This window comes from Rhinopithecus roxellana, chromosome 16 (genome assembly GCF_007565055.1).
Source record: "Rhinopithecus roxellana isolate Shanxi Qingling chromosome 16, ASM756505v1, whole genome shotgun sequence".
Lineage (NCBI taxonomy): Eukaryota > Metazoa > Chordata > Mammalia > Primates > Cercopithecidae > Rhinopithecus > Rhinopithecus roxellana.
The window spans coordinates 51,271,639-51,288,613 of record NC_044564.1 but is presented as its reverse complement, the minus strand read 5'-3'; the positions used below and the strand labels follow the sequence as shown (position 1 = coordinate 51,288,613).

General features: G+C 35.9%; 1 protein-coding gene across 3 annotated transcripts in view; it reads left to right on the top strand.

Moving 5' to 3' along the window:
* LOC104663297 (COBW domain-containing protein 3) overlaps positions 1-16,975 on the top strand; it is a 54,318-nt gene that overhangs the window by 22,176 nt on the left and 15,167 nt on the right. For 2 of the 3 annotated variants that reach the window (XM_010364428.1, XM_030919557.1), the window contains exons 7-10: positions 1,243-1,289; positions 2,967-3,053; positions 5,998-6,042; positions 12,196-12,252. In XM_010364428.1, the coding sequence (XP_010362730.1) occupies positions 1,243-1,289; positions 2,967-3,053; positions 5,998-6,042; positions 12,196-12,252 (236 nt within the window). The remainder of the gene's footprint in view (positions 1-1,242; positions 1,290-2,966; positions 3,054-5,997; positions 6,043-12,195; positions 12,253-16,975) is intronic. The other variant, XM_010364430.2, reaches the window with a different exon arrangement.

The following is a 16,975-nucleotide window of genomic DNA, read 5'->3' as shown; positions in this document are numbered from 1 at the left end:
TCTCCCCATGAGTTATGAAACGGGCTTGGCTCTGATATATGATTATTAACTTTTGTGTAGCATTGTACACAGACTGATTTGATGTGACATGAAAGTTTTCACAAAGACTTTAAAATTATGTTCATTTTACTTGATGGGTGTGTGTTCAATTAAAAAAAGTCCCTGTGATTGTATATAAAATATAGTATCCTGTGATGAGGAGGATGTTAGATTTAGTTTCTTCCTTTATGAATGAAAATATCCTTCTCTCATAATTGTTATGAAAGCTAAATGAGAAAATATATATAATTTATAAAGTTAAATTCAAGGATTTAATTCATTTGTAAAGTTGGCTTCAAATATAGAGTATTACTGTAATCTAGTTGCCTCTAAACCTCAGTAGCCAGCTTTTTATTGTGACAGGGAACCTCTATTGAGGTTTGAGGTAATGAGGGTAAAAATGTAATTTCCCAGAGAAGAAGCTTGTGACGTTGATGACTTTAGGGATGTAAACAGGATTATGAGGGGGAAAAAAAAAGAAACACAAAAAACCTTGCCTCCAGAGAGATGAAAACTACCACATGGGCTCTAAGTCTGTGTCAAAATATTTTTTGGAGTTAGCCTGACTCTGGAGAGGTCAGTAAAATAAACGGTTACACTGAGAGGCCAGATTAGCAAGTATGGGTTTCTAAATGATAAACTGCTTTTAGGCTAGAATCAGAGCTGAATCAGCCCTTCGACCACTTATTTGTTTCTAGGGTGTTTGAAAGGCCTAGTACTGAGTTCACGTGGTACATGATTGTGGGCTGGGGAGAAGGGAAGTATATTAGATTCTAAGAAACTGTATTTCAGTGGTTATCCTTTTTTTTTTAAAAAAATAAGTAATAATGAATATTTAGAACAAGAACAGTTTTGTAAGAAGGAAAATACCTAAAATCTGAACTAATCTTCTGTGTTTTTATGACATTATGTGAATCAAAGGGGTTTTCCTGGTAAGTAAAAGAAAAAGTCAGGAGTATGAAATCCTAAACCCTCTTCCTCCGCCTGTAAAACCCTACAGGTTCAGTTGTAGAAAAAAATTGCAAATGGGGAAGAAAAACGCTTTCAGCTAGAAAAGTTAGTTTTGAATTTGTGTACTCAGTAACAGAACATGTTGAAATTTTTATTAGATGCAAGAAGATGTCTCTAAAGTAAAATCCTTTGTGTTGACATTAGATTTTTTATTGTATTGTAGTAACTTTATTCAAACTTTATTTTGTTTAGCATTTAACAGAAGAGAAACCTGATGGCCTTATCAATGAAGCTACTAGGTATTCATATTTAAAGTATATATTGATCACTGGCTAATTGTAAAGAGAAAAATCACTAAGGTGAAAACCAAAAACAAACTAAGAAATTTTAAAACATAGTCAAGGAAAATTTATTTTCTTTTTTCCCATAGTTGAATTATTGCTATCTATTTATAATGATCTGATAACTAAACTTTTACTTAAAATCATTTTTGTCATAGCATAAAGTGAATGCTGAACACAGTAGTTCTGTAATTTTGAGGAACTCGGGAAATATTAACATTAAAAAATTTTTTTTGTTACACAATTTCTTTGGGATTGAAGATTTATGTATATATATATAATTATTATTATTATTTTTGAGACAGAATCTCACTCTGTCACCCAGGCTGAAGTGCAGCAGATCTTGGCTCACTGCAACCTCTGCCTCCCAGGTTCAAGCTATTCTGTTGCCTCAGCCTCGCAAGTAGCTGGGATTACAGGCACCCGCCACCATGCCCAGCTAATTTTTGTATTTTTTTTCTTTTTCTTTTTTTTTTTTTTGGTAGAGATGAGGTTTCACCATGTTGGCCAGGCTGGTCTTGAACTCCTGACCTCAGGTGATCCACCCGCCTCCACCTCCCAAAGTGCTGGGATTACAGGCATGAATCCACTGCACCCGGCCTAACTTAAGTATTTTTGTAACTTTTTTCCTTATGAAAATATGGTTATTATAGAAAATATAAATAAGCCAAATAGAAAATAGCAAAATTGGATTTGTGATGTACATACTATTGAAACCTGCTTTTTCAGTGAACTAAAGTTAATTTAGTTTTGAGAATTTAGTTGTATTCTTTGAGATAAAGCATAAGACCCTGAATAATTAAGGAAAATTGAAAGAATTTCCAGTTTTACTCTCCTGTTAAAAGAAAATAGAGCTTCTGATTATTATCATCTACTTTGTTATCTAGCATTCAGTCGACTGGATTCTTTACGGAAATAATATACAGTATATTTATAGTGATAAAGAAGAAATTTTTGCAATATCCTGATACATCTTCTGAAGTATAGCTTTTTTTTTTTTTTTTTAAGAAATGGAGTCTCGCTATGTTGCCCAGGTTGGACTTGAACTCCTGGGCTTAAGGGATCCTCCTTCCTCAGCCTCCTAAGTAGCCAGGACTATAGGTGTGGTCTACTGTGCCCAGCTCTGAAGTATAGTTTTCAAAAAACCTGTTTAATAGGTTTTTTAGTATTAAGTGAACTTATTCTATGTCTTTGAAAATTTTGGTAAATATTACAGTATTTTAGTACATAAACTCTTCTTATTTTCACCATATTGGATATCTGAATTTTATGCTTTTCTTCACAAAGAAAATTATGAGTTTAAAATCATCCTTTTGATTGTAAACTTTTTGAAACTTATCTGTGTAGCACAAGAGTAGCAAGTAAGAGAACTTAGTAAATACTTTGCGAATGGGTAATGTGAAATCTGAACTTGTATAGTAATGAATGCAGTTCATTCCCATTGAAAAATTAGCGGATTAGTAGTAAACTGAATCACTCCTATAGAGCACTATGTAATTCTTAACTGATATATTGATCTACATGAGGTGTTTTTATTTATTTTTAATTTGTTAACATTTCTCTTTTGGTGTATTAATCTGCATGTGTGTATGTTATTTTAAATTTCTTAATATTTCTTTTTGTTTGCTATTTTAGGCAAGTTGCTTTGGCAGATATCATTCTCATCAATAAAACAGACTTGGTTCCAGAAGAAGATGTAAAGAAATTAAGAATGACAGTTAGGTACAAAATGATAAGTGTGTTAAGTGCCTACAGATCCATATTGTATACACAGAATATTTTTTACTCTGATTGTTGCTCTGTAGAAACTTAAGGTACAAGGTTGACCTGCTTCAAGAACCATTAGGGAATCACATATGTTGTTGATGGCTAATTGTTATATAAATAGTAATGCATAAAATTAGTCCCCAGTGCTTGCAGAATATAGTTTACAGTTAATAGACTGATATTCAGGGTCTTCTCACTCCATCCTTCTTCTCCTGTCTTCTCTTTGACTCTTTCCTAATGTCAGTCTTCCCTAACTTTACCCAGGATGGTTAATTCACTTTCCCATGGATGCATCCTGCCAGTTCCTGTCTTTACTCATAATGTATTCTCACTCTGCCAATCTTTGAATTCTTTCTTGTTCCGTTTTTTTTTTTTTTAATTTATTCTATAGAGCCTATTCTGTCTCTCCCCAACGCCTATGTGAAGTCTTCCCTGACTTAAGTGGTCTCACTTTTCCCTGAACTCTCATTGACTTCATCTTCCTTAACTGTCAACCATGCCTTGTCTTCCAGCTTTTTTTTTTCTTTTTTTTGAGACGGAGTCTCGCTCTGTTGCCCAGGCTGGAGTGCAGTGGTGCGATCTCGGCTCACTGCAAGCTCTGCCTCCCGGGTTTACACCATTCTCCTGCCTCAGCCTCCCGAGTAGCTGGGACTACAGGTGCCCACCACCATGCCTGGCTAGTTTTTTTTGTATTTTAGTGGAGACGGGGTTTCACCATGTTAGCCAGAATGGTCTTGATCTCCTGACCTCGTAATCCACCCGTCTCGGCCTCCCAAAGTGCTGGGATTACAGGCGTGAGCCACCGCGCCCAGCCCCAGCTTGCTTTAATATCTTCTTTGTCCATAGCCAAGGCAGATCAGCATAGGACAATCAGGACAACGTGAATGATGCTCAAATATGTGCTAACAGTCATTTTGCTGACTGTTCTGGAGACTCCCATTCCTTTTGAAAACAAAGATGGACTTTTCAAATGAGGTTATAGTTCAGGCACTTTGTTTTGAATTATTTTGTAAGACCTGAACTAACAAAAGCCCTATACAGAGAGACATTTGGTAGCTATTATTATTGGTTATCTTTAATGTGTACAATGCTTTGAGCGTGATGCCTCAAAATTACTATGCTTAGTATTTGTAAGTTCTACTGACATCAGATTTTGAATCTGTCATCTCAGTTCATATAGTACATATTATAAATTGAATCAATAAAGGTAAGGCTCATTAGATTATTTGCAATGATTAATGATTGTGGAAGAAAGAAATTCATATTTTTTCCACATATTTCATCTTATTTTAATAGTAAAGTCCTTAAACTTTATTATAAACAAAATATAATGTCTCCATGTGAAGGGTAGGTATTGTTGCATCGTGTTGAAGATCACACGGACCTTGGAATCTGCTTGGGTTCTAATCCTTGGTCTGTTTCTCATTGTCTTAGGGAGCTTATTTACCCTTTTAAAGCCTCCTCTGTAAAAGGCATAATGCCTATCATAAGTTTGTTTTGAGTATTACATGAGACAATGTTGGTAAACTTTGCACAGTGCTGACACATAGTAAGTGCTCTGTTAGCTATTATTATGTAATTTTTTTCTTAGCTTACATAGCAAGTTCAAGATATAGTAAAAAAGGTAAGAAAGAAAAAGATGGCTGATTTTGAAAAGGTGAAAGTGATGAATGAAGATTGCTTTTACATTTTTTGACACTGGCCTTCTAATCTTGTTTCTCTTCAAAAATCTTGTGCACCATTGTGATTGCTAAGAAGAACACAATCTATTTAGCAAACGTTTTTGGCATAAAAGGAATGATAATTATTACTTGGCTTTTATATCCTTATAGAGACCTAAATCTCTGACACTGACAATATTGACTATTAGCCAGCTTGTTAACAGTACTAGAAATGAATTTGGAAGAAGCAATTTGATAAATTACACACCCTTTTGGCTTTTACCCTCCCTTTATATCAGACTTGTGACTGACTCAGAATCATATTTGGGGAGTTGAAAAAAGGTAAACATGTTTGAGAGGGAATAGCCATCAGACTATAGAGTGTATTCAAAAAAGAAGATTAAGAATTTTGTAAAATAGTGGAGAGACTTGCCTCAGAATCATTGTATGTGGGAAGCCTTACTCATGAGAACAAACTTGAACAAGTAGCAAGAATCTTGGGTAAGTAACCCTAAAGACAATTGAATTCATGATAGAGAATTGACAATTGATGATAGACAATGGAAAAGATATATAGATGAAGTATACAGTGTGTTGAAAAGATTTTAACACGTACTTTTTGGTGCCATACAAAGCCATATTCTATAGTATCAAAAGAGGGAGAACAGGCATAACGGGTAAAGAGCCTAGTTAGGGAACTGAAGAGGTTATTCTATAAAGGAACCTGGGATGTGTGACTTAGAATTACTGTGAATACTAAGGACAGGCTGGGGGCAAAGCCACTTACAACCAGGTTTTTATTTTTAGTGTGTATATTAGCCATTTCTACTATGTATGGCTGAGGAAGAAAGTGACCACCATAAAAATTTTGAGTATCTACTTATTTTTAAGAACATTAGGATAACTGACTACTTATGAATGACTTTTTCTAAAGTGAAGCATCTTTTTATTAATCACAAAGTAGCCCTTAATCTGACAGTTGGTGAAGTTTTGTATATATGTTTTATTGATGTATGAATGGAATATATGTGATTTATGGTTTGAAGGAAAATCATAATTATTTTTTAAAGCAAGTTTTGTTTTTCTGTTTTTAATTTTTTAAATATTTTTAATAAATAAACACAGATGTATTTGTGTATGCTTATTTCCTGTTTTAGAAATAATGTACTTTGTAGACTTTTTAAAAAAGTTAATTTTTACTTTTAAACTTTGTCTTCCTCATTTATTATTTATTTCAGATCCATAAATGGACTAGGACAAATCTTAGAAACACAGAGATCAAGGTACTTTTAAAAAGCTATTCCTAATATACTAACAACAAATCGTTTTAGTTATTAATAATAAACATTAAGTAATTGACAAATACACTTGATTCTAATATAAGAAAGACGTAAGTGCATTTAAAAAGAATTGGATCCAAAATGTTATTTGGAATGCTCTTAATAAGTTAGTTTGGCATATTTAGCTAGTACATTTGCCTGTCTTTAAAACTAAGATTACAAAGCCATGATAACACTATGTAAGTGTTTGCTTAAGGAGGAAGAAAAGACTTCTTTTTTTTTTGAGACGGAGTCTTGCTCTGTCGCCAGAGCTTGGGCTGGATTGCAGTGGCCGGATCTCAGCTCACTGCAAGCTCCGCCTCCCGGGTTTACGCCATTCTCCTGCCTCAACCTCCCGAGTAGCTGGGACTACAGGCGCCGCCACCTCGCCCGGCTAGTTTTTTGTGTTTTTTAGTAGAGACGGGGTTTCACCGTGTTAGCCAGGATGGTCTCGATCTCCTGACCTCGTGATCCGCCCGTCTCGGCCTCCCAAAGTGCTGGGATTACAGGCTTGAGCCACCGCGCCCGGCCGGAAAAGACTTCTAAACACTCAAGAGGATAACTCAGTACAGAAATCTGAAGAAGTATATTGAGGAATCTTCTCTTAATTTGAAGTCTTTAAATGGCTTTTTAATATTTTAAAAGCCTTCTTAGTGTTTCATAGTTGCCAGAAAATACATGGAGTCTTTACCGTGAAGTTCCTGACAAATTCTTTTATTAAATTTTGATTTTCATTTTCTTTAGGTTCTGTTCCTAAAACATCTGTGAAGTGTGTTTCTGTAGATTAAACTCTGTTTTCCATTGAATGTTATCTTAATTTCAGAAAATTTCTGTGCAGGGTTATTTTGTTAAACTCATTTTTTTTTTTGGTGAGAAAGGCTCAGCAGCTGATAGACTCAGCAACAGGCAACCAGGAGCTCTGAGACTCACAGCTGGCAGTCTAGTTCAACTCAGTCTCTACTTGAGAGATTCTTTCTTTGGAATTACAGCAGAGGCCTTAGGTGAGTGGCTGTCTGCTATGGCAGAGATTAGAGGTGCTGACAGACTGCCATAAGTGTTAGGCAGCAACAGCAGCAGCTGCTTATATGCATGTGAACAGCTGGGGAATTTGGTATGCATTCTCAGGAGCCACTCATCTGCTGGTAGAGGTAGCAGAAGAATGCCCTTAGTGTAAGTCTTCTACAACCATACACCAAATGTGCTCCCCACATTTCAAATTCCATTGTAGAAAGTCTCTGATAATCTCATTTATACCATGAGCCATTCCTCAGTATCTGTCTTCTTCCTGTTAATGTTCTACAATTCATTTCTCCTTAATTTTTCTCTTCTTTACAAAATGTCACACAGACAAGTGCATAATACTTAAAGAAGCTTTTAAAAATAATGGTCATAAATAGCTATGGTTCTGTCTTAATATTCGTATTTATAAACATTTTCAGTCAAGTCTCTTCTTTTGTTTTCATTTTGGAAATACCCATGTCCTGAATAAAAGTTTCATCTTGATTAGTTTATTATGTAACAATTTAGTTGGTTTGACATTTCTAACTTTTATTTCTAATATTTGCTTTATTATAGAACAGTAAACATGCAGTGATTGATTTTTGTTACTTCAAGTGGATGAGTGAGCAAGTAACTAAAATCTTCTTCTGTGAATTCTTCTTCAGTGTATGGAGGTTGCCAATGCATCTGAGAATCTAGGGACTTTCTGAAATAGTACTTCCTTGCTATGAGGACTGAAGTTGTATTAGAATCCTTTTCAATGAAGATCAGATGTCCTGAGTAGAATTCTTATTATTGGGTCCTGAATCTTACGTTAAATATTCTCTCAAATTCCTTGAGGCATAGCAACTTGAGCTTACCAGTTTAGAAACTGGAGATTTGGGCTGGGTGTGGTGGCTCAGCCTGTAATCCCAGCACTTTGGGAGACTGAGGTGGGCGGATCATGAGGTCAGGAGATTGAGACCATCCTGGCTAACATGGTGAAACCCCATCTCTACTAAAAATACAAAAAAATTAACCAGGCGTGGTGGCGGGCGCCTGTAGTCCCAGCTACTCGGGAGGCTGAGGCAGGAGAGTGGCATGAACCCGGGAGGCAGAGCGTGGAGCTTGCAGTGAGCTGAGATTGCACCACTGCACTCCAGCCTGGGCGACAGAGTGAGACTCCGTCTCAAAAAAACAAACAAACAAACAAAAACTGGAGATTTGGTTAACAAAATAGTCAAAGTCACTCTTATAGAAGTTTTGTTTTATTGTTTGTTTTTAAAAATATTTTACTATTGTGTAGCTGACAAGTACTGACAATAAACTGCTATAAGCATGTGTAGGAAAAGGCTCGCCTTGAGTAGTTAAGAGTAAGGAAAAGGAATAGTGTGTAGCATCGTCTTATTGGTAAGACTTAAGTTGATTTACTAGCAAATGGAAGTACTAGTGAACCACACAGATTTCAGATATAGGAGTAAAAGATGAGAAGATGTGTCATTTTAATCTTCTCTAGACTTTTTCCTAATTTTTAGAAATGTAAGTGGACTGAACAGAGGAAAACCAAAACACAGTTGGTCAATAATAAGTTAAATTAATTTGACAAACTGCCTGCTATGCATTTCATAGCATTTTAAGGACTATTTAAGCAATGGATAAGGCAAAAGCTGCCTTTAAGGAGATCAGTCATTGGGGGGCAACAGAGAAGCAAACGAAGAAAAAGGCAACATATTAGATATTAATATAAATACAAGAATTTTAAAAGCACAGAGTTCTATAATAATAGGAAAATAGAGGGAATGATTACTCAACTTTTCTTGAAAAAGAGTCAGGAAAATATTGACCGAGAAGGCAGTCATTGACCTAAGTCTTAAATAATGAGTAAGACTTTTACAGATGAACCAGGGTAGGGACAACTTTCCAGGTATAAGGAAGATTTTGTATTCCAGGGACCTTTGAATATTTTAGAATGGCTAGAAAACTTGGTATTATGTAGCACAGAAAAAGTGGTATGACTGAAGAGATAGAGAACTTACCACAAAGGGTCTTGAATGCCATGCTACATAGTTTGGATTTTCTTCTGTAGGGAGCAAGGAGTTAGTGAAGGGTTTTAAAAGCAGTATGACTCTTGGGAGGTAGATTCAATGTGGGGCTAATCTCTGAGGTATAGGAAATACAGGAAAGAGGGGCAACAGGTCGGGTAGTGGTGGAAGTAGGTTTGGAAAATGTGATTAGTTTTGTAAACATTTTTGAGTTTGAAGTGCCACTGGGGAAGGCATTTGGAAATTTATTTCTAAAGTTCAAGACTGAGCTATCATTGCAGTTTGCTCAGCTATTTACTGAGCTATCTACTGTCAATTTGAGATACTGGATACTTGGATTGGCTGGTGCACCCTGTTTGTGAGACTCACTGGAGTTTGAAGAGATGACCATTGGAAAATATCCCTAAGTAGTAGCTGCAATTCCAGCCCCACCTTGGAGAGCCAAAACGCTCTTTGTTTTCACTCTCCTGTCCTTGGTCTTAAAGCTACTTAAGCAGCTTTTAGACATAGGGAAAATTGAAAGCCTCTCCTTTAGGAAAAACATTAGGTACTTCTGGAATAGAGAGTTCAAGGTATTAGGGGAAAAATGAACTTTTGAAGCTTTTTCTTTCCCTTTTTTGTTTACTTCATTCTCTTATTCAGTTTTAAAATGCTGGTAATGGTTTTTTTTTTTTTTTTTTTTTTGTCTATTTTAATGCTTTGGAAAAGATCTGATGGTTTTATCTCCAAAGGAGGAAATTAATTTGATGCCATGGAAATTAGTTTTCTAGCCATATGCCTTGAATGAGTGAAGAATTTCTTTTTCATGGTGGTACTAAATTTGGGGAAAGCTATAGAAACTTTCATCTGGAAGCTTACACTTTTCTTCTTTATTGAAAATTTGGTGAGAGACTTGGATATTTTATTATTTTCTGTAAAAGAGTATAGTTTGTTGTACAGATCTAATAGTGATCCTTTTTTTGGAAGTATGGAAAGAATCTGAGTAAAAGCAGAATTACCTCTGGATGACATGTATTCTCAAGGACACTGTCACAGTGAAACAGTTTATTTAGAAGCTTATGTTTCCAAATTGTTGAATTTGATATTCACAAAATTGGCATGTGTAAACTTTATTAAACTTTAAGCTCTTTCTTAAGATGAAGATGACAAACTTGGAGGGAAACTCCATTCATTTGGTTTATTTTTATTTTTATTTTTTATCTTTTTGAGACAGAATCTCACTCTGGTTTGAGACAGAATCTCATTCTGTCCCCCAATATGGAGTGCGGTAGTGCGATTTTGGCTCACTGAAACCTCTGCCTCCTGGGTTCAAGCAATTCTCCTGCTTCACCCTCCCTGTAGCTGGGATTACAGGTGGGCGCCACCACACCCAGCTAATTTTTGTATTTTTAGTAGAGACGGGATTCTGCCACATTGGCCAGGCTGGTGTCAAACTCCTGGCCTCAAAGTGATCTGCCCACCTTGGCCTCCCAAAGTGCTGGGATTACAGGCATGAGTCACTGTGCCCCTCATTTGTGACCTGTCAATATAAATATGCTCAGTAGTGGAGGGAGGGGTGGGGAGTGAAAAAGGAAATATGTTTAATATTAAGACTTTGGCCTCTTAGTGTAAACTGATATTCAAAAATTTCTTCATAGAACGTTTACTTCTTTGCTTGATCATTTTTCTAATTCTGTAAATCTGAAATGCCCAGAATTTGAGTTGTTGTTATAGTCTATTAACATAGAACTTTGGAGTAGTAAGATGGGAATTTGTCTGCCTTTTGCCAAGACAAGCATTCGTAATCTAACACAGTATTGTTGCCACGAGTATGAGTATGTGATAGACTGTTGAGAATAAACAAAGCAGGCACAGTTGGTCAGTCCTAAGATAAAGGAGATGTTTTTTCTTATATGTTTGTACATTAAAAAAAAAAAAATCTTGAATCTGACCAATGATTTTTTTTTTCCCTTGTAAGAAAATTTAACAAATGTTTGGCAAGCTTCTGGAATCTAAATTTGAAATTATACATTTGTCATTTTCTTTAAACATTTCTTCACCTTAACTTTGACTATGGAGAAATCTCTATCCTCTGCTGTATTTTTTTTTTTCTGTGCCAGGCTGGAGTGCGGTGGTGCAATCTCGGCTCACTGCAACCTCCACCTCCCAGATTCAAGTGATTCTCCTGCCTCAGCCTCCCGAGTAGCTGGTACTATAGGCGCGTGCCACCACACCCAGCTAATTTTCGTGTTTTTGGTAGAGACAGGGTTTCACCACGTTGGCCATGGCCAGGATGGTCTTGATCTCTTGACCTTGTGATCCGCCTGCCTCAGCTTCCCGCAGTGCTGGGATTACAGGCATGAGCCACCGCGCCCGGCCTGTCCTCTGCTGTTTTCTGAGCTTATGTTAAAATTGTAACTCAATCACCAGTCTTTATAAATTTGCTTTTTTATATTTAAACCAAACCTAATGCTAATTGTGATGTTATTCTCACCTGATTTGAATCATTGAATTCAATTAAATAAATTTAATTATCATTAAATAATTCTAAGAGAAATGATGTCTATTCGGATGGCGGGAATTTTCTTTCTACATGCAGCCCCATTCTGAATGAATGAAATCAAATCACGTGAAGATCAGGGTCCTAGAGTAACTTAATATTTTGTACATTGGTTATTTGACTTCTCGTTTTTATATTACATGTTATATCAAGGGACGGGGAATAAAAGAAATACAAAAATTGCAGAGGTATTTGGAATGTACCTATTTGTTAATTCTATTTGTCATTTCTTTTGTTTCATCTTTTGAGTAATAAGCTGCTTGGAAAAGTTTCTGTTCTTTAGCTGATTTTTTTTTTAGCTATAAAAATGTACTTGGAAAGCTCATAAATTTCAGGATTGAAAAGATAATTGAAAGTTAAAAAAAAAGCTAATTCATTGAAGTAATAACCAAATAATTTTCAATCTTGATTCAACTGTGATTCAAACCTTGTATGATTTGCCCACTTCTATGAATTTTATGTATACAATTTTTTAAGAGTCAGAGATTTTTTTTCTTGATTAATTGGATGTATTTTCACAGAATTTCCAGCTGCTCATGTTAGTTTTCTTCCTTTTAGAGTTGATCTCTCTAATGTATTAGATCTTCATGCCTTTGATAGTCTCTCTGGAATAAGGTATGTTTTGTATAATTTGCTTACTTTTATTGTTATGTACCTTTTTTCCCCATAGTTAACGGGAATGATTTGCACAATTGCATCCTTGATTTAAGCTTCCTGCCATTCCTTTGGCGTACAAGACCATTCTTAATGAGATGTGTTCTTGGAAGTTTTACTGATTGGTTGTTTGGAAATCATATTGCATTTTCCTGTAGAAATTATAGTGTAAATGATAGTTAACTTTAGAGGCTAATTGTTAACACTTCTACACTAAACACTATGTATAACACTCTTTCCATGAGAAAATGCATGAAATACATAGAAAACTTTAGCTTAGGGTTCTCACACAAGTAACTCTCTTCACTTTAATAATGGATTAGTTTTCTGCCTTCTGTGGGGAATCTTTTTGGTAAGGGAGGGAAGAAAGATTAGTTATTCTGGTGCATCAGTATCTTTTTCTTTTTTTGTTATAGTGTGAACGTCTAACATGAGATCTACCCTCTTAACAATTTTTTAAGTGTACAATACAGTATTGCTAACTATGGGCATGAGGATGTGCAGCAGATCTCTGGAACGTTTCACTCTTTATAACTGAAGCTGTATACCCCTTGAATAGCAGCTTCCCATTTCCCTATCTTTGTAGCCCCTGGCATCCACAATTCTACACTCTTTCTGTGGGGTTGACTATTTTAATTACCTGACACAAGTGGAATCATGCATTATTTGTCTTTCTGTGACTGGTTTATTTCATGTAGCATAAAGTCATCAAGGTTCATCCATGTTTTTGCATATGGCAAGGTTTCCTTTTTAAGGCTGAATAATATTCCATTTTCTACATATACCATGTTTACTTTATCCCTTTTTCTGTTAGTGGACATTTAACTTGTTCTCACAGCTTGGCTATTGCAAATAATGCTGCAATGAATGTCTCATAAGTCTCATATATGTCCATATAAGATCATGAACATGGACATCTCTCTGGGTATTTTGAATTGGTGGGGCAGGTTTGCTTAAGGGTAGGCATGGTGGGTGGCTCTATACTTGAGATTTCTAATTCTCATTCCTATATGTATTTCTTTTCTTTTTTATTTATTTATTTTTTTGAAATGGGGTTCTCTGTCACCCAGGCTGGAGTGCAGTGGCACAAACATGGCTTACTGCAACCTCGACCTCCTGGGCTCAAGCTATCCTCCCATCTCAGCCTCCCGAGTAGCTGGGACCACAGGCATGTGTCACCATGCTTGACTTTTTTTTTTTAATTTTCTGTAAGCATGGGATCTTGCTATATTGCCTAGGCTGGTCTCAAACTCCTGGGCTCAAGTGGTCCTCCTGCCTTAGCCTCCCAAAGTGCTGGGATTACATGTGTGGGCCACCACACCCAGCCTTATATATATATTTCTAATTTGGCCTTAGCCATGCCCTAATTTTTCAACTAGTTTTTTTTTTTTTTTTTCCCACCTTCAGTCTGTAGTATTGTTCACATTTTGAAAACAATACCTACAGTAACCTGTGAGGTAGGACACGATAGTGTTTTATTGGACCCCTTTTACTTTATAAATTGGAAAAATTAAATTTGCATGTAGTTTGTAGGAAAAAAAAAAGAAAGAAAGAAAGAAAAAAGAAATTGATTGAGATTATTTCAGCAACCAGAAGTCTGGGATAGGCAGGGCAGTTATTCCTCCATCTCAGTTTGGAAACTGAAGCTCAGAGAATAAACTTGTCAGTGACAGAGTTATTCAAGAAGTTGTCTTCAGTTGAGAGATATGTTTTTCACCTGTAGCTCTGGTATTGGAGCAGTACCTTTTTAGACTAAACAAATTATGGCTAAAATTATAAAGGTATTTTCGGGGTACCTGGAAAAAATCAGCATTTTGCTTTTCTAGTTCCTGTTGGTAGGAAGGCAGAAAAGTCTGGTGTACCTGAATTACATGTGAGTTATTTCTATTTTTCTAAAAATTCTTATAAATTATGCATGGTTAAAATGACCACTTGTTGTTTTATGGTAAATATAGTCATATCCTTTCAAGCCACTACTGTACAAAGTTGTGAAATCTCCCTGAGCCTTTTTCCCTCATGTCAGCTTCAGGTGTCCAGTATCACTTATGCTTGATAATGATTGTATGAAAATCATTCAGAATTATACTGTGTTTTTTCATATGAAACTTTTGTTTTACTAATTTTGAAATGACTGTTCTTCCATTAAACTAATATAGCCCTAAGCATAAATTTGGCTTGTTCATTTAAAAATGGTCCTTTTTTCCCGTCTTAGTTCTGGCTTTACTAGGGAGATGGATTGGCTGAGGTTGTCATCTAATTCTGGGAGCTTAAGAGCCTTTGTCTTTTGCTACCCATTTCTGAAATAACCAGAAGTCTAGTCCATCCTAACTTTTCTCTTGATGATCCTTTTCTTCTTTTTACTTCAAGGCTCCAGGCCTTCATTTGGCTATCAGTGCTCTTTCACTAGTTAGCCATGATCCCTTTCATCCTCCACATCTGGATTAGAACTACTAGTTTGATACTGTGGGCAGTTTTGATGGTTACAGATCCTGTGATACATTTAAATATGTTTATGAGGGGGAAAAAATGAAACAATACTGCATGAAATTTGCCTTTCCTCTTCTTTTTTTTTTCCTTGGAGACAGAGTCTGGGTCTATTGCCCAGGTTAGAGTGCAGTGGTGCGACGTCGGCACACTGTACCCTCTGCCTCCTGGGCTTAAGCCATCTTCCCACCTCAGACTCCTGAGTAGCTGGGACTATAGGCATGCACTGCCACACCTGGCTAATTTTTTACTTTGGTAGAGAATGGGGTTTTGCTATGTTGCTGAAGCTGATCTTAAACTCCTGGGCTCAAGTGATCTGCCCACATCAGCCTCCCAAAGTAATGGGATTATAGGCATGAGCCACCACACTTGGCCTTTTCTTTTTTATATATTTATTTAATTATTTTATTTTATTGAGACAGAGTCTCACTCTTGACACCTGGGCTGGAGTGCAGTGGCTGTCATGGCTCTCTGCAGTCCTGAACTCCTGGACTCAAGTGATCCTCCCATCAGCCTCCTGAGTAGCTGGGACTACAGGCTTGCACCACCATGCCTGGCTACTTTTTTTGTTTTTACTCTTTTGTAGAGACAGGCTCTCACTACGTTGCTCAGGCTCATCTTGAACTCCTGGCCTCAAGTGATCCTCCTACTTGACTTCTCAAAGTGCTGGGATTATAAGCCTGAGCCACTGAACCCAGCACAATTCGCCTTTCTTAAACTAATTTATCTCTGTTCGGTCCAAGAGCTTGCAAGTTGGTTGTCATTTAATATGTTAAACACTGAAATATTTTTTAGTTGAAATTTTATTTTTTCCCTTTACGTATTGTATCTTTTAGCATTTTATTTCACTAATAAGAATTAGAGTATGAAATAATTTCCCACCTTGATATTCAGTATATCAATTTTTGTTTTTCCTTTCTACTTCTGTCTTTTGCTGTAATTTGCTGTAATACAGGTACTTTCATTAAGGCATCCAGTTCTTTATATCATTCCATATTTTTACTTGGGAGAAATAGAAATGTTGCTAATTCCATCTTACTGACAATACCTAAATTATTGTTTCTTGTAGAACATAATGGTTTAAATATACAAAACACTAAACTGTTTGAGATTTTTTACATTTTATGTGTACAGAATTTACATTTTATGTGTGCAGAGATGCAAATTGTTATAAGATTACAAGTTAATGTGTAAGATGATTTCAGATTCGTGAATTTCAGGTTGTGGTAGCATATGCTTATCCACTAGATTAGTCTTTTAAAAATGTTTATGACAGGGAAAAAATAAAGGGCATGAAATTCTGAGACTTACTGGGAACTAAACTTAAGATGCTCGTTGTTACTTTTTTTTTTTTTTTTCTGCATATGAAGTTTTAGGCAGTCATTGTCCAACAACATTAAATACTGAACATATGGGAAAAGCACATGATTTTTCAAAATGTTTTTCTGAAGTAATCTCATTCTACACTTAAGAGCAGTTATAATGCTTTAGTGACACTTGAAGTAGCTATTTAATGTGATCTCACCACTATAGAGAAGGCTGTTGCATGACTTTTTTGTGTGTGCTTAGCTGCTAAACAGGAGAATCTTTTCCTGAGCAACCAGCTGGGAAGGATTTAATTTGACATTCTCCCTACTAGGACCCCCCAAAGAGACTCATTCCCTCCAATAGTTCCTGCAAGTTCTTTCTCTTTCCTAAACTTGCTGTTACTAATTTACCCCTCACTGTTCTTCAAGGCAAAACATCTGCAAGGTTTTAAGTCCTTTCTCCCTCCTGTCCTGTCCCCATCAGTGTTGAAATGTATGCTACAGTTGTTATGGTTGTAATTTGTTATGCCATATTGATCTTCTTGTGCTTTGCATATCAGAACAATGCATTTTTAACATTCTGACTTTCTTTTTCTCTCAATTGGTAACTGACTATATAGAAAATTTATGGATACTATTTGTTTTTTAAATAAGTTCAGGGGAAAACATTGATAAAGGAAAATTTATCCTTTAACTTTCTTTAGGTGCCAGCATTATTTGCACATTAGGAAGCAGGAGAAAATTAAGGAACTCTGAGCAATACTAGAATGGTTTTATATATATATATTTAAGCTTGTATTAAACCTGTTGGAATGGTAAAGAAATCTACTGACATATTTAACCACACAAAATAGTGTTGCTAAAAGATTAATTTTTTCTTTATTGTGTGCATA